This window comes from Lampris incognitus, chromosome 19 (genome assembly GCF_029633865.1).
Source record: "Lampris incognitus isolate fLamInc1 chromosome 19, fLamInc1.hap2, whole genome shotgun sequence".
NCBI lineage: Eukaryota > Metazoa > Chordata > Actinopteri > Lampriformes > Lampridae > Lampris > Lampris incognitus.
This window is the reverse complement of record NC_079229.1, coordinates 9,577,658-9,595,537: the sequence shown is the minus strand read 5'-3', so window position 1 is coordinate 9,595,537 and position 17,880 is coordinate 9,577,658. Positions and strand designations below refer to the sequence as shown.

The following is a 17,880-nucleotide window of genomic DNA, read 5'->3' as shown; positions in this document are numbered from 1 at the left end:
GTATATTTGGGCAAATTATACTTCCTGCCCCCAACTTATGTCCCCTCATGTTACCTGCAGCTCAGCTCTCAGCCTCTTGTTCTCCTCGTCCAGCTTTGCCTCCTTCTTCTGCATGGAGGAGATCTCGTTGTTCTTGCTGACACGGAAGATCTCATACTCCTTGCGGAGTCTCTCGTACTCGGCAGCATACTCCAGGTCCACGGAACCGGTAGATTTGAAACTGGCCCCGATCACCCGGGGGCCCCGGCGGAAAGAACTGCGCAGGAGTCGGGCTTTGGGTTTCACCTCCACGGGGATCTCACAGGCCTCCCCTCCTTCGCCCCCATATGCGTCCTCAATCACCTCACCCGGGCTGACCAGAGAGGAGGCCGTGCCCATGGCTTCTTCTTCTTCTTTTTTAACCGATTTTAGCCGTGCCGGATGATCATAGCTGCTCCCAAGGATGAGGATGAAGCAGCCGATGTCTACTGGGGGGACTGGGAAAGACGGCACCCCAAGTGAGAAGTGTGGAACTGCTGCATCCTAGCCATGATGCTGCCGACTATAAGCCAACATTAGGTCCCTTTTTGGAGCTTGTGCCGTGCATGGACGGGCAACTCAAACGGTGTGCTTAGGCTGTTGAACAGAAAAAAATGTATAAATAACATAGTAAAGATAGCAAGGAGCCACAAACGCAGCTGCTGTCCATGACGTTATCAGTGAGTTCCCTCACAGCGACCGCTGCGTGAGCGAGCCCTCGCCAGTAACGTCAACATAGCCAGAACAGGCTAGCTAGCGTCTGCGGATAGCTAGCGAAAACTCAAACTCTACGCCAGCAAAGACAACGGCGTCATGACAGCTACTGTAAACGTTTCAACTCTGACAGCCCGTTAATAAACACCCCCCCTGCCTTGATGAAAACACGGGAATACGGCATTAAAACAAAACACACACACACACACAAAATAAACAAACCAAAAAAAACGAGAGGAGCGCCCTCACCATCAGTTTCACCCCGTGGCTTTTCCTCCTGGCTGCCGTGGCAACAAGCTCGCCCTACGGACACTCGTACGAGTCAAAATAGCCTTTCCAGAGGAAAAGCCCACGCCGCCTTCCGGCAGCAGCCCCGCCCCGGCGCCCCGTCCTGTAGCCTGCAGCAACAGCCCCTCGCGGCACACCGTGGGACGGGGCGGAGTCAGACGGCTGACCCATCCCTTATATGGTTAGGGGGTGGGGTCACATGTTCTCCTACCCGTTACGCAATTAGCGTCCCCCAACTTCTCTTAGAATTAAACGAAAGATTGCCGATGTCTTTAACAAACGATATTACAATATTCAAATGATTATATTTTTCATTTATTTTGAATAAGCTGTATTCTTTACAGTTCATGCTTCCCGACAGTGCGGATCTGAAAGGTGAACGTTGATAACACAAATTAAGCGACCGGAGACGTTTTTAGTGGGTTGAGTTAAAATTAGGAGATATTTTAAACACCGGAAATGTGGGTAAATAAATACTGTAGTGAATTCGGGGGACAACGCAACCTCAGGAATTGACGCGGCCGTGAAGCGAACCCGTGTCGCCCGCACCGCAGGAGGCATCGCTAACCGCTCAACTAAAGCGTCAGGCCCGCGAGCCACCGGCCAGCGTGTCTTGTTATCCATGCACGTTACAATATATAATGATTCTATTCTCTCAAACCGTTTGGCAGCACATCATCTTATTTCCCATCACTTCAAGGCCACATAACTTTACGAGCTCTGTTCCCAGCAGGCTTCGCTGCCCATAACCGAGGCTCTAGTTAGCCGAGCGGTTAGTGATGTCGCCTTGTGGTGCAGTACACCCCGTCTCGAATCCCGCACCGGGCAAGAAAATAACCGGTAACAATATTATAGAACAAAGCTAACATGAAAATATATACTATATTCACTCACTATGCACGTTATAATCTCAAATACACGTGGCACACCATGTTAACAATTGAGCAATTACTCTCAGTTCAAGTAAAGGTCAAATATATGTACTAGTAGTATACTTGTGAGTATAATTTTGTTTAGTATAGCTCTGATAAGTACTTAAAAAGTAAACTGAAAATATACGCACTGATTTTTTTTTAGTTTAAAATAAGTACTAATAGCACACGTGAATAAACTACTTTTTTGTCCCCTTTATTTCGCTGCTGACAGTGGAATTTGCACATGGGGATAGGCTGCCCTCCATTATCATTACCTGTAAAACTTTTTTTTTGGGGGGGGGCAGACTTCCTGACTGTTCTTATGAGCATATTTTAACACGTTACATTATCCACCCATCCATGATCCAAGCCGTTTATCCTACATACAGTTAAGGTCAAAATTATTAGCCCCCTTTATGAAATCAAACAAAACCCTTAACTTTTCCATGGAAATGACCATAACCACAAGTGTTTATAGTTTAATTGCTTAATCTCCACTAAGCTTGATTAAGATATTTTACTGATGCGCTGAATTGAAACAAGAAAAAACAAAAATGACAAGGCCAAAATTATTAGCCCTCTGACAATTAATAGTCAATGGTGTAACCTTGCTGACTCACAACTGACAACAACCTCTTATGGTAGTTCCTAACTAGGTTAGCACATGTCTCTTGAGGGATCTTAACCCATCCTTCCATGGCAAACTGTTCCAGCTCGCCGGTTTTTCCAGCATGGACATTAACCTTGAGCTCCCGCCACAGATTCTCAGTAGGAGTGAGATCTGGGCTCTGAGAGGGCCACTCCGGGACGTTGATTTTGGTGTCCTTCAGAAAGTTTTGGACCAATGTGGATGTATGCTTTGGGTCATTGTCTTGCTGGAAGACCCAGCAGCAACCTAAAGCTAGACTGGCAGCAGATTTCTTTACATTATCCTTCCATTATGATCCCATGCACCCAAACAAGGTTTCCTGTGCCTGCAGCAGCAAAACAGCCCCACAGCATTATGCTCCCACCACCATGTTTAACTGTGGCAACTGTGTTTTTAGGGTTGAAGGCCTCGCCCTTCCTTCACCAAACAAAAGCAACATCCATGTGCCCAAACAGCTCAAGTTTGGTCTTATCAGACCAAAGGACAGACTTCCAAAACTCATGACCATGTTTCAAATGTTCACGGGCAAACTTCAGTCTGGCTCTGATGTGCTCCTGTGTGAGCAATGGAGTTTTTCTTGGACGATGACCTCAAAACCCACCACGATGAAGAGCCCTCACAATAGTCTTAATTGAAACATCAAGTCCAGAGGAGGTCAGTTCAGCAACAATCATCTTGGCAGAGATCTGGGGATTGTTGTTGACATCTCTGACTATTTTCCTCTCCAAAGTTTTTGAAATCTTGCACTTTCGACCACACCCAGGTTTGTTTCTAAAACAATTTGTCTCCTTGTGCTTTTAAATGATGCAACGTACAGCTGTTCTGGACACTGTGAAACGCTTGGAAGTGGCAGTATAGCCTTCCCCCTTAAGATGAGCATCCACTATCTTCTTTCTGAGTTCCAGACTGATTTCTTCACTTTTGGCATGATGAAATTACTTCTTACCGAGAATTTAAGAGTAGTCCCTCTCAATCAAGTGTTCAAGTGCCACTAGCCCTGTTCATTGGAGTGCCTTCAGTAAAGTTCATTGCTGATTGATTGCTCAGGTGTGGTTTGAAAGCTGGTTGATTGCTCAGGTGTGGTTTGAAAGCTGATTGATTGCTCAGGTGTGGTTTGAAATAAAGAAAATCACATGGGGGCTAATAATTTTGACCACCTCAATGTTCACTACTTTTGATATAAAGCCAACCTGAAGATTTATTTTACATTCCAAGATGTACCAAACAGGGGCCTTAACACTGATGAATGTTTTACTATGTAAAGTTTTATGAATGATGCAAACATTGGGCAGAATTTTAGAGAGCCAAGGCCTACTGAGTCTATTTATCCGTGCACGTTACAGTATGTTGACAAGGATCTAGAGGACTTTTTAGGATTTTATAACTGCCCAGACACTCCAGCAGAGACTCCGTTTACCTGTTTGAAAGGCGTTCTACTGAGACTGAACATTCCCATTGCTCATCTTCAGGGGTGTTGCTTTGACGGTGCCTCGAATATGTCAGGCTGAAAGAAGTGAGCCCACACCCACAGTATGTACACTATTGCAATCACGCCCTGGATCTTGTACTCCAGAAAGTTGCACGGGAGGTGCACCTGATTGCAGAAGGACTAGATGTTGTGCAGGGTGTTGCTGTGATTATCAAAGAGTCGGCAAAACGCAAGCGATTGTTTGGATCATTATTTGGCTGTGAAGACGTCATCGTTGACATTCTGGGTTTGTGCCCAACGCGATGGTGCGTGCCAACCAAAGCAATTCAGCGCTTACACTGGCAACACTGGGGCGTTTGAAGGAGGACAGAAGTGTTAGAGGGGATACCAGGGCCAAAGTAGGTGGACTTCATAAACAGGCACTCAAAGGCAAAACTCTATTCAGCCTTCGCTATTTGGCCCTTGTGAAGCTGTCGCGAAAACCCTGCAGAGCACAAAGGCTAGTGCCCTCGGTGCCATTGAGTGTGCTAACCTTTTTTTTTAATTTCTTTCTGATTTTTCCCTTTTTCTCCCAATTTAGTGGCCAATCGCTTCCTATTGTAAACTACTAATAAGACACGTTAGTCCCTAGCTAACGGGTCTTAGAAAATAACCGGTTACATTGGTGACAGCGGTGGGATCCGGAAGTGTGCAGATCCTCAGAAGTCTCTTCGGAGCGCGGGAATAACAAAGCGCGAGGGCGCGCTTCCGGGGAGGGTGACGACTGTAAACTACTAATAAGACACATTAGTCCCTACAATGGATTTGACCCTTTAGCCGAGCGGTTAGCGATGTCGCCTTGTGGTGCAGTCCCCCTCGTATCGAATCCCGCACCGGGCAAGAAAATAACCGATTACACTATTTTAGTTCAAACATCCACCCTCATACTGCATGCGTTCGCCAGCTGCATCTCTCCGGCCGGCAGTCTGGAAGGAGACGCCTCCCCACTTCTGTGACAAGGCGCCTCCAGGCCGAACCACTGCTTTTTCCGACACACACGCATTCATGTGACGAACACAAGCCGACTCCGCCCCCCTCCCGAAGACGGCGCTGCCAATGATTGCTGCTTCATCGAGTCCGGCCATAGTCGGATGTGACGATACCGGGGCGCGAATCCCGGTCCCCAGTGGACAACTGCATCGACACAAAGCCGACGCTTAGACCGCTACACCACCGCGGACCCCGAGTGAGCTAACCTTTTGATGGAGCAAGTAAGGGCCCTGCGAGCTGATAACGCCGTGACCGGTATGATCAACGACGTGAAAGCGAGTGCTACCCAGAATGGGCTAAAATGCCCGACGAAGGTGAATCCAGGGCAGTGGCGGATCTAGAGATTTTTACCTGGGGTGGCAAAGGGGTGGCATGAGGTTCAAGGAGGCGGGCAATGGACATTATTCTAAACGTATTATTATTCAAAACTCGGATTTCATCGAATGTATTTTGTTCTCTACACCAGTGTTTCTCAATCGGGGGTCCGCGGACCCCTAGTGGTCCGTGGTGTAATTGCAAGGGGTCCGTGAAAATAAAATATCTTTTAAAAAAAATGCTCCTATGACATTTATAGAAATAGGATTATTTTACTCAAATGTGACTGAGACCTTTATCTACCTAAACTATAAAGAGTAACAGGACTTTTTCTCTAATTACATCTGTTTCACAAGTGTAATTTATTGTATTTTAATAAGAGATCTCGCTCCCGTTTGCATTGTCAAAAGTTACTGCATAAAAATTCTGTTGTTACATATATCTGAAAGTTACTGAATACATATTCTGTTTTGTTACATATATCTGAAAGTTACTGAATACATATTCTGTTTTGTTACATATATCTGAAAGTTACTGAATACACATTCTGTTTTGTTACCTATATCTGAAAGTTACTGAATACATATTCTGTTTTGTTACATATATCTGAAAGTTACTGAATACATATTCTGTTTTGTTACATATATCGGAAAGTTACTGCATAAGAATTCTGTTTTGTTAACTATATCTAAGTTACAACTGAAAGCTCTTATTTTTGCCCCAAAGAGTGAATAAATGCTATAATGCAATTTAAAATGCAGTTTCTACTGTTTCTATCAAACCTTTTCATTTCTCATCCTAATCTGACCTGCAGTTTGTCAAACATAAAAATAGCATGTTGGTTAAAATCATGTCATACAATTTTAATTCATCAATCGATGTCAATTGAATCTTAATCCTTAGTAAAAATTTAAATACTTTGACTAGATAGATAGCCTACCTATTGTGTATTCCCATGATACGTTTTTTTTAAACTAAATGCTGCAGAGCCATGAACAGCTGTTATCAACAATGTTACTGTTTATGTTCTCTAGTTGATCGTGATACAGTAGGTTACAAGTTAGCACCTCTATTGGCTATCTGTTGCATCTGTAGTTCACTCTTTTTTCTCATTCTCTTATCCTATTTAAATTCTCGACTTTCCTCATAATTGCCTGATTCTCCTCTATTGTCTTTCTTGCTCCAACACATTAAAATGATGCAGCCTTTTACCGCTATACTGCGTTGTATCTTTGCTCCGATGCAGTCATGTAGATTTACCGCTCTAGAAATAGACCCTCAAGGCGCAGAAATACTCGGGCGGAACGTAAACGGACTAAAAGCGGACGTCCGCAAGCCCCGTGCGCGCGAAGCTCAGATTTTACGACCGCGTGCGCGACGCGGACTCATCGCGGTCGTAAAATCCGAGTTTTGCGCGCACGGGGCTTGCGGACGTCCAGTGGACGTTCCGCCCGAGTATGTCTGGGCCTTTAGTCACGTCGCGACCGTGTTTACTGTCGGTTTAACGAGTCAGATGGAGCTGCTGTGTCTCGTGAAACCACGTTGAAGCCATGATAATTAGGTCGGCTTTATGTCTTTGTTCGTATGCCTTTAAGTCTACATTTTCACTTGCTGACACAGAAGGGGGAAAAAATGAAATGAAACGAAACTTGAGGAAAAAATACCGAGGACATGTCCTAACCAACGTTATGCTACGCACAAGAGTGGTCCTTATCTGACCTGACCGTCATCGAAAAATTCGATGAGACAAAGTATTGCAGCGAATTCGGGGGACAACGCAACCACAGGAACTGCCGCGGCCGGGAGGCGAACCCGTATCGCCCGCACCGTAGGAGACATCGCTAGCCGCTCGACTACAGGGTCAGACCCGCCAGCCAGCGGCCAGCGTGTCTTCTTATCCATGCATGTTACACTACCCCCCTCCTTCGGGAAGCGCGTCCCCGCGCTTAAGCATATCAGCTCCTTCACGCCTCAGGGCGCCTACGCTTCCGATGGCCTTACGGTCTCACCAACCCACTTCTGACACCAATGTAGCGAATTCGGGGGACAACGCAACCACAGAAACTGCCGCGGCCGGGACGCGAACACGTATCGCCCGCACCGCAGGCGACATCGCTAACCGCTCGACTAAAGGGTCAGACCCGCGAGCCAGCGTGTCTTCTTATCCATGCACGTTACACTACCCCCCTCCTTCGGGAAGCGCGTCCCCGCGCTTAAGCATATCAGCTCCTTCACGCCTCAGGGCGCATACGCTTCCGATGGCCTTACGATCGCTCCATCCCACTTCTGACACCAATGTAGCGAATTCGGGGGACAACGCAACCACAGGAACTGCCGCGGCCGGGAAGCGAACCCGTATCGCCAGCGCCGCAGGAGACATCGCTAACCGCTCGATTAAAGGGTCAAGTCCGCGAGCCAGCGGCCAGCGTGTCTTCTTATCCATGCACGTTACAGTATTGCGGATGTAAATAACGTAACAATGAGGTCGTTGAAGGGTTAACTGTCTGATTATGGACTTTTTCGACGTGGTGGTCAAACTTACCTCCAAACTGCTCAGGAAAATCAGCCTCTCTTCTCCGAACCACTTGGTTGTTGCATGCACGGTGCAGCCTGCTGCCAATGGTGAAATTTCGCGGGGTCGCTGCGCTGATGGTGATGGGTGAAACCATTGTGAGGGGGAGGGGGATTCTAAATCGGCGACTTCTGTTTGAGATGAGTTTGGTGCGGGTCTCATTGACCTTCACCATGCATGTACATAAAATATTCTTTAAAAACATATTATCTAAATGGGGTGGCAACAGGGGTGGCAAGACTGTGTCCCAGAGGTGGCAGCTGCCACCCCTTGCCACCCCGTAGATCCGCCCCTGATCCAGGGTAAGCAAACCACCTGCCCGGTATCGTCAAACCAGAGAGGCTGAATCTTTGCTACAGGCAACGTATGAGGTCAGATAGAGAACTGAATTTTACGAGGCAGTAGATTCACTCTGGACTCAGCAGGAGGGTCGACCAGGACGGGAGGACAGTAGCGGCGTTCAGGGAGAAGACTGTCCTCGACGCAGCAAACGGAAAGCCGGTTGCAGTACTGGACGCACAGTCTCTACCCATGGTGTTTGACCTGGGCCGACTGCAGCTCCAGATGTTGGGAGACGTCTTTAAAAGAGACTGTTCACAAGACAGTACAAGAGGCTGCATCAGGTCTCTCGGAACTTAATCCTCAAACCAGAACTGTTTTAGGAGAAGCAGAGAAAAACTAATAAAACTCTGCATGTGCCTACCGATACCAGCTGCGTCTTCGGAGAGAAGTTTCTCTACACTCGGACGCCTTAAAACCTGGTTGAGGAGCAGCGTGTCCCGGAAGAGACTTGCACACCTTACACTCATGCATGCGCACGGAGACATCGTTGAACAATTGGGATATACAGGTCATGATGACAAGTTCCGTCAGTATGAATCCCGAGCGCAAGAACACATTCGGAGCATCAGCCAAGACCGTTTTTTCATGCACCACCAGTAAGCCTGCACGTTAGCCTGCTATTGTTAGTATTGTAGCGAATTCAGGGGACAATGCAACCACAGAAACTGCCGCGGCCGGGAAGCGAACACGTATCGCCCGCACCGCAGGAGGCATCGCTAACCGCTAGACTGAAGGCTCAGATTCTCCAGCCAGCGGCCAGCGTGTCTACTTGTCCATGCACGTTACGGTATTAAGGTCCGATGCCGTTGTTTTTCCTGTGTCGGTGGTTGTTTTGCATTATGTCCGTGGTCGATGCGTTTATTATGTGGTGGATTTGGCTTTCATAACAGCCAGTGCATAGCCGCTGTTGTGTAGTGTTGGTGTATCTATCCGATCACCGTCTGCTTTGCGAGTAACAGCGTCTCTAGTCGCTATTTTATCATCAGTGTTTGGCTGCCGAGCCGGTGCCCAGCGCTGCTGTTGGCTCATGTTCATCAAAGTATTATTTTTAAAAAAAAACCTAATCATGTAAGAAAACATACAACATTTGCAGCATATATAATTGGGATCTTTTTTTCATATAAGTGTTCAGAGTAGGAACCCCCCCCCTCCCATTTTATATTACGTCATCCCCACAGCAGCACCCCCCCACACACTTGAAGCATGTTCCCACGGCTATTATTCTCTCTCATTCATTTCTTTCCCTTTCAACTTCCTGTTTTCTGCTGCTGGATGGCCTGCATTTGCTTTGCACAAATGTTCAACAAGCAAAACGGTATGGCTTTACTTTAGACTGAGTCCATCTGCTACCTGATGGTCTAGAACAGTGGTTCTCAACCTTTTTGGGGTGCTGGACCCCCTGCGTATTTTTGATCTACCCTGAGGACCCCTCCACCTGATCTTGGGGGAGGGGGGTTGCAATTTGTAGAAACAGTAGAAACTGCATTTTAAATTTCATTATAGCATTTATTCACTCTTTGGGGCAAAAATAAGAGCTTTCAGTTGTAACTTAGATATAGTTAACAAAACAGAATTCTTATGCAGTAACTTTCAGATATATGTAACAAAACAGAATATGTATTCAGTAACTTTCAGATATATGTAACAAAACAGAATTCTTATGCAGTAACTTTCAGATATATATGTAACAAAACAGAATATGTATTCAGTAACTTTCAGATATATGTAACAAAACAGAATATGTATTCAGTAACTTTCAGATATATGTAACAAAACAGAATATGTATGCAGTAACTTTCAGATATATGTAACTAAACATAATATGTATGCAGTAACTTTCAGATTTATGTAACAAAACAGAATATGTATTCAGTAACTTTCAGATATATGTAACAAAACAGAATATGTATTCAGTAACTTTCAGATATATGTAACAAAACAGAATATGTATTCAGTAACTTTCAGATATATGTAACAACAGAATTTTTATGCAGTAACTTTTGACAATGCAAACGGGAGCGAGATCTCTTATTAAAATACAATAAATTACACTTGTGAAACAGATGTAATCAGAGAAAAAAGTCCTGCTACCCTTTATAGTTTAGGTAGATAAAGGTCTCAGTCACATTTGAGTAAAATAATCCTATTTCTATAAATGTCATAGGATCTTTTTTTTAAAGATATTTTATTTTCACGGACCCCTTGCAATTACACCACGGACCACTAGGGGTCCGCGGACCCCCGGTTGAGAAACACTGGTCTAGAAGGCACGTGTTTCCCCTGCCAGTTGTGTCGTTTCTGTGGTGTCTTCCTTTAAGGGGCTTCTCTTGTATGGGTTTATGTTGTGTTTAGTTTTCAATCCACCACCATCCTGGTTTTTCGGTGACACCTTCCCTGATATATTATCAGTAGGGTCATCCAAAGGAATTGAATCGAGTGCAACTGGACTTGGTATATATATCCATGAAGACGTTTCACCTCTCATCCAAGAGGCTTCCTCAGTTCGTGCCTTTCTGACTAGATCAAGCTAGTCAGAAAGGCACGAACTGAGGTTGCACTCGATTCAATTCCTTTGGATAACCATGACCTGGATGAATGAGAACATTCACAGACATATCAGTAAGGTATGGTCCAGAGAAGTCTACTTCCATTCTCTTACCCTTCCTTCCGCTTTTTCTAGCATTGTAAAGCAGGACTTCATTTCCTACATGGAAAGTTACATTCTTGTATTTCTTTCTTTTTTTTGCATGCACTTTACTTTGCATAGGCCTGTTGTCGTTTCCTCTGTGATTGGTTCACATTTTCACTTGCAGCTTTTTTCCGAATCTTTTTCTCTTTGTGACGATGACGATGACTACAGGACTACAGGACGATGACTACAGGACTACAGGACGATGACTACAGGACTACAGGACGATGACTACAGGACTACAGGACGATGACTACAGGACTACAGGACATGTTCACAGCGAGAACCACCTTCAAAAGCTGCAGGATGAAGAAATTAAACTCTACATGGAGGGGTTTGTTGTGGAAGTACACAACACAAACTTTTAAGCCTTTAATTCCTTCACTGTTGTACAGTTTAAACCTTTTAGACTGGAGGTTGCAAGAATGCATGTTGATGCAATCACAAGAGAATCATTTGCTATACTTAAGTGTAATATCACGTAACTGTTGCAATTAAGCAACCCGTTTAAGCTCGCAGGTAATTCTTCTGTGACCTCAGATGGAAATCGTGCCTCTCGTCCATACATTAACATGAATGGACTGCACTTTGTTGATGAGTGAATCTTCGATTGCAGGGAGAACAAAGTTGCATCCAAGAAATGTATTTATTAAGAATACATTAATTTATTATTATTAATTTATTTAGAATACATTCCAACAATTTTTTTCTGAGGGCCTTAAAACAGAATTATAATAAACGGTGAACGTTCATAGTCCCAGCTGATAAGATGGATGCACTGACCTATAGCACAAGTAACATATGCACTAGTAACCTCATTATAGTCATTTATTTGCCCCCCCCCTTTCACCCCAGTTGCATCACCCCACTCTGCCGAGCTGTTCTGGTCGCTGCTCCACCCCCCCCCCCCGCTGATCCGGGGAGGGCTGCAGACTACCACATGCCTCCTCCGATACATGTGGAGTCGCCAGCCGTTTCTTTTCACCTGACAGTGAGGAGTTTCACCGGGGGGATGTAGCACGTGGGACAGAGTGTGCACTGCACACCCTGAAGTCTGGGACTTAAGCCTCAACCTCCTCGTCAAGGAGGGTAATGAAGTGGAGCCCTGATGCCTGGGACTCACTCACCGTTGTCATCCAAAAAACCAAGGTGGTAAAGTAAGATCTGTCCTTCGGGTAAGATCATTCTTTTACAGAAAATTTGAAGAAAAAAAAAAGTGCACAAGGTTTTGGGGACCTTATCTCATCTCATCTCATCTCATCATCAGCCGCTTCTCTGTGGTCGGGTCACTATGGCAGCTGATAGTGGCAGCTGATATGCAATCATCAGCTGTCACTGATGACTGCATATAGCATGAAACAGGCTTTTACTGTCTAATTAAAAATTACTTGAATCACTGGATTTACATATATATGTATATATATATATATATATATATATATATATATAGCCCAGTGATGGCCTGTCCAGGGTGCCTCCCTGCCTGCCGCCCAATGACTGCTGGGCTAGGCTCCAGCATCCCTGCGACCCTGAGTAAGGATAAGCGGTTTGGATAATGGATGGATGGATGGATTTTTTTTTTCTTCGTTAAATCACATTTGTTGTTTGCTGTTCAGCTTGCCGGTTTCTATTGAAAATCCACTTAAGTTTGTCTTTGTATGTATTGGCCAAGAAGAAATACATGATGGGGTCCAACACGGCGCTGACACAGGTCAGGGCAGAGGTGATTCGATTGACTAATGCCAGACTGTCATTTGCTGCTCCAGTCACATGAAGACGACTGCTTCCAGTGTAGATGACACGACTCACGTGGTAGGGCACAAAAGCAAACAGGAAGTTCATCATTATCAGAACGATCATTTTGACAGCCTTGTCTTTCAATGGCCTCGCTTCCTGTTGTGTGACAGTCCTCAGTTTCAACAAGATTATTAAGTAAGATACCACTATGGTTGTCAGGGGAATAAGAAATGCCACAATTGTGGACACCAAAGCTTCGAGGGAGGCGTTTTCCAAGTACAGCCGAGTACACATGACAGTTGAGTTGCTGGTCACATGCATCCCGGACACAAGTAAAGGGCTCATACTCACGATAACAGTGATCCATAGTATGCTAACAGCCACCACAGCATACTTGGGCTTCCTGACTGTCCTGGACCTGAAAGGGAGAACCAGAGCCAGCAGTCTGTCCAGGCTGATGAAGGTCATCAGGTAGACGCTGCAGTACATGTTTAAGTAGAAGAGGAAGCCGGCAAGGTGACAGAAGATCTTCCCAAACGGCCAGTGGTTTTCAGAAAGGTGGTAAACTGTACGCATAGGTAGAATTAGGACATAGGAGATGTCTGCTATGGCCAGGTTTCTCAAGAAGACCTTGGAAGGGGAGGTGCTTTTCTGGCGACAGAAGGCCCACAGCGCTAAGGTGTTACCAGGGACAGCGACGATGGAGACCAGGATGTAAAACGCTGCAAAGAGGATGTGTTCTTGGCGGGAGCCTCTTCCGTATACATCCTGTCTCTCCTCCGCTGAGACATTCATGGCTGTGTAGATAATCAGTCTGTCCAGCAACCACATAGACAAAAACACTATTCTTTTATCCATCTTTCACGATGACAAGGGATTACTGAACACTTTATCAAATATGGCAGCTGATTTTCTGCAAAGCTGTCAAATAATGTAATGCGTACTGTATGAGCTGGGTCACAAGTTCACAGCAAATCACATGCGAGAAAAGCATCATCTGTTGGGTAACTCCGACAGTTTACAAGAAATAGGAGTCGTCTTTGCAAGCCACTGGTCATACGTAGATACGGATTTAAAATGTTAAGGAAAAGGTTTCAAAACATAAGGACAAACCCCCCCCCTTCCTCCCTAATTGTACTTGGCCAATTATCCCTCTTCCAAGCTGTCCCAGTTGCTGCTCCACCCCCCTCTGCCGATCCAGGGAGGGCTGCAGACTACCACAAGCCTCCTCCGATACATGTGGTTTCGCCAGGGGGACGTAGCATGTGGGAGGGTCACGCTGTTCCCCCTCCGCCCCGGACAGGCGCCCTGATCGACCAGAGGAGGCTCTAGTGCGGCGACCAGGACACATACCCACATCCGGCTTCCCACCCGCAGACACGGCCAATTGTTTCCGTAGGGGACGTCCGACCAAGCCGGAGGTAACGCGGGGATTCAAACTGGCGATCCCCATGTTGGTACCCAGATAGCAAAGAATCTTTTGGCCAAATATGGCCCACATCTGCAGTTATCTTACGGCCCACATTTGGCATTGAATGACGGCGTTGACTCAGGGTGAGTGTGGCTGCCTCAACTCAGCCGCATTTGGGCCACATCTGACCCACACAGTATGTGCTGTAGCCCAAGTCAAGCCAGTTCATTACACTTGGGCCACGTCTGGCCCACACAACACTTGCCGTAACCCAAGTCAGAGCCCGGCTTATGACATTTGGGCCACGTCTGGCCCACACAACACTTGCCAGTGCCGTAACTGAGCCGTAAGTGCCAAAAGTGCCCCAGATCAGGCCCAGATGTGTCTGTTATCTGGTTAGACAACAGAATACACTGCCGTGCTACCCGGACGGCCTATTAAGACAACTTTTATGTCATAGCCAGCACACTAAAAGCTGCAAAATCAACACAGTAAGTGAGGCAAAGCATGTCTTTAAATTGCTGTGAGTTAATGTAATAATGACTAATAATGTCCTCCTAGATCATCACACAACTCTGCCACCAATCTATCGACATTACATGTGACCGTTACTTACCAGCAGGTCCAAACTGTCCCAGTATACAATGTGATAAACACAAACCTGTCAGTCACGACACAAGGCTCTTGTTATTTCGGTTCCGTGATGCATTTCCACTTTTATGTGAAAGCATACCACACACACACCAACGCACGCCCACACACACACACAATGACAGAACCCAGAAAGTGAAAATAAAATCGTCCAAGCTAAATGCATTAGCATGCAAGTCTTTATTGTTGCTATTCCAACACACTTCTTTCTTTAACACATTGCTTTTTAATGCAGTATGTTTTAAAGCTTTACAAAAAAAATGAAAGGAAACAAAATATTTACAAAATCTATCTGTGCAAACATAAGAACTCTTTCTTTTACAACACTCTCCTAAAGTATTTGAAAGGCATGCATACAAATAAAACTTTGGTATGTTAACAAAACTACTCCATTTCTTATTAGAAGCATCTATGTACACGTGGTAGCACAGTTTCATCGCTTTGTGTTTAGTTTTGTGTACATTTAGACAATAATGGATGTTAGCTCGGGAAACGGGGACCTCCGGTGGCGCTACAGGGGGTCAAGACTGCAGATGCCACACTTGCAGTGTTTGTAAAACGGATCTTAATCCCATCAGTAGCGCAGGCCCGAAGTGTTGTACATCGATTTTGGCAAAATAGGCACACTAAAATGAAAATGTGTAACTCATACCGGTTTTACGTGTCTGTGGATGAAATTGGCAGTGCATTACGGATAACTGTGAGAAAAATATTCTTAAAACAGAAATGAAGTTCCACTTTAAAGGTCTGTATACATTATGTATAGAATCATAAAAGGCATTTACAAGGGCTGAGATGCATGTCTGCCAACATAGGAAATATAGGAAGATTAAAATATACTATGGTGATCCAGTCTCTGGTTGGAAAAATAAAACACAATTTTTACATGGTCTTTGCGATTGTACATCAACTCTATATTTTCTATTCATAGATACTGCAAGAAAAATATATATTTTTAACATCATCAGAGCATCAATATTGAGAGCCTTTCACTTTTACTATAAAGTGGCTTGACTATTTTCACTTGTAGTTTGTCTTTTTAAAATTATTTACTCTGAACATCCGATAACACCTTTGAGAAAGAGTCAAATTTAAATTAGCATCATCTGAAAATGGGAAAGAAAGCAACTCAAACAGAGATAATAATAATAATAAAAAAGCATCGGGGTGAACATGCCAGTGTCAAATAAAATGTGAATGGGATGAGTGCATTGCTAAATATTTCTACAACAATCATTGAAAGAAAAAAAAAGAGTGAAGGGAAAAAAAATAGGCAAACCAAAGCCATCTAATAATGATACATGAACAGATCTACCTGCTATGAGGGAAAGCCAGAGGGGGCGTTATATTGGGACTAGGTGGTGTCCTTAGCTGCTGTTGCTGTTGGGATGCAGGATTTGCCGCTGCTGCCGTTGTGGGGCCTGTAGCTGGTGAAGCTGGGGGTGTGTATGGTGCGGATGCTCTTTCCACCTGGGCCCAAGGGGGTGGGCGACAGAGGGGAGGGGGTGGAGGAGGATGAGGAGGAGGAGAAGGAAGAGGAGGAGGAGGAGGAGTGTGCTCGACCGTTTTGAGTCTGTGAGGAGAACGAGAGAGCTTTAGCTGTGTGCTGTGAGGGAGCGGGGAGTTTGAGGGATCCGTTAGACAGGGAGGGGATGTGGGATGAAGGAGCAGAGCCGGAACGGGGGGTGTGGGGGGACGGGAGGGAGGATTTGTTGGTAGAGGAGGAGGAGGAGGAAGAAGAAGAGGAAGGGTTAACGGGATTAGTAGCATCTGAGTTTGGAGCAGACTGGGAGCTGCTTTTAGTAGAGCTAGGATAAAAAGCAGGGATTTTAGAGGCGGGTATAGTAGGGGAAGTAGCTTTATGATCCCCTCCCACTCTTTTAGCACTTCCGTTAGCCTGCAAACAAAGAGGCCAAAACAGATACAGGTCGTCAAAAAGGGACCTGGTCAAGTGAAATAACAAATACAAAAAGGCAAGACAACACTGAGTTCTAAAGTTACAGACACAGAAACATGTGGACTTCACAAACACAGATAATCTCTACGACAGAACTAAAAGATCCACAAAAATTTGTACTATCAGGTCTATATTTGCACTTAGTTACATGTGGTGAGAGACATTCAAGTGACAGACGTGTTACCAGGAAAGAAAGAGAAAAGTGCAAGGGTGGGCAGAGATATGAGGGAGGGGGCAGGCATTACAAGAAACTGCCTGCATGTTAGAGGGACTGCCAGGCTTTGTAAAGGGGCTGTGGGTTAAAATTCCTTTAGTAACACCAGACCTGGATGCATAGCAGGGCTGCAGAGAATTAGATAAGACAGTTGGGGTTTTGAGGAGTGAGAGGAGGCTGTGTATCTGTGGCAGCGTGGCCCAATTGCCACTGACGCAAGCGGTGAGTCGTGGAGAGGATTCTCAGGAAAGCAGAAGTGAGGTTAGGTAGCTTTGCAGTAAGTTTGGGTTTTAGCAGAGATGCATTGTGGGAGGGGCGGAGTGTAGCCAATAAGTATGTTAGGTTCAGGCTTTAACATGGCCAAAAGCATCCTGGGTTTGAAAACACTGTTTAGGAACTCAACTGTGATGGGAACCGGAGATGTGATGACAACTCGGCTGTTGACAGGATGAGATTTCTCTTGTCTTTTGCCACTTCTCCATTTTGTTTTGTTACGCCACCAACACAGTAAAAGCCATGAGCAGTGTGGGCATGCAGAAGCATATGGTATGGTGATGTTATGGGGTAACAGTCAAGAGTCAAACATGCCATCCAGTCTGAGCAGACTCGAGAGAAACATTAACAGATCGACAGGGCCCCTCTTTTTTTCAAAATGTCCCCCCAAATACTTGAAATCTCACAACTTTGGTAGTCTTTTCCCCCTTATAATACAAGCTTCTTACATATCTTATGTAACCCTATGTAAGTTTGCTTCCTCTAGTCCCCGGTAAGGCCCTACAGTAAAACTACCTGTCGGAACTGCCTCTGAGCGTCCTGTAGTTTTTGCTGTTTTCCTGCCTTGTCAGTAGTAGCGGGTGACTGCCTGGACTTCGCAGACAAGGGGACGGGCATCCGACTAGTAGGGGAAGCGACACTGGTGTTCTGCAAGAGGATCCAAATGAAAAACAAACA

The 17,880-nt window shown here is 45.3% G+C and overlaps 3 protein-coding genes across 5 annotated transcripts in view; all 3 read right to left on the bottom strand.

Annotated features, from left to right (window-relative positions):
* Positions 1–1,033, bottom strand: part of LOC130129880 (nephrocystin-3-like) — a 76,082-nt gene extending 75,049 nt beyond the window's left edge. Inside the window, exons 1-2 of the mRNA XM_056299556.1 lie at positions 982–1,033; positions 55–615 (exon numbers count right to left, since the gene is read on the bottom strand). Coding sequence (XP_056155531.1) covers positions 55–378 — 324 coding nt within the window. The 5' untranslated portion in view covers positions 379–615; positions 982–1,033. The remainder of the gene's footprint in view (positions 1–54; positions 616–981) is intronic.
* An 11,513-nt stretch (positions 1,034–12,546) lies between these two features.
* On the bottom strand, positions 12,547–13,491 carry si:dkey-96n2.3 (uracil nucleotide/cysteinyl leukotriene receptor). The gene has a single exon (XM_056299890.1). It carries the CDS (start codon positions 13,489–13,491, stop codon positions 12,547–12,549), a length of 945 nt encoding a protein of 314 aa, XP_056155865.1.
* Positions 13,492–14,918: 1,427 nt separating this feature from the next.
* Positions 14,919–17,880, bottom strand: part of si:ch211-285f17.1 (sickle tail protein homolog) — a 40,006-nt gene continuing 37,044 nt past the window's right edge. For all 3 annotated transcript variants that reach the window (XM_056299349.1, XM_056299346.1, XM_056299347.1), the window contains 2 exons: positions 17,719–17,850; positions 14,919–16,655 (listed from right to left, as the gene is read on the bottom strand). In XM_056299349.1, the coding sequence (XP_056155324.1) occupies positions 16,113–16,655; positions 17,719–17,850 (675 nt within the window). In that variant the 3' untranslated portion in view covers positions 14,919–16,112. The remainder of the gene's footprint in view (positions 16,656–17,718; positions 17,851–17,880) is intronic.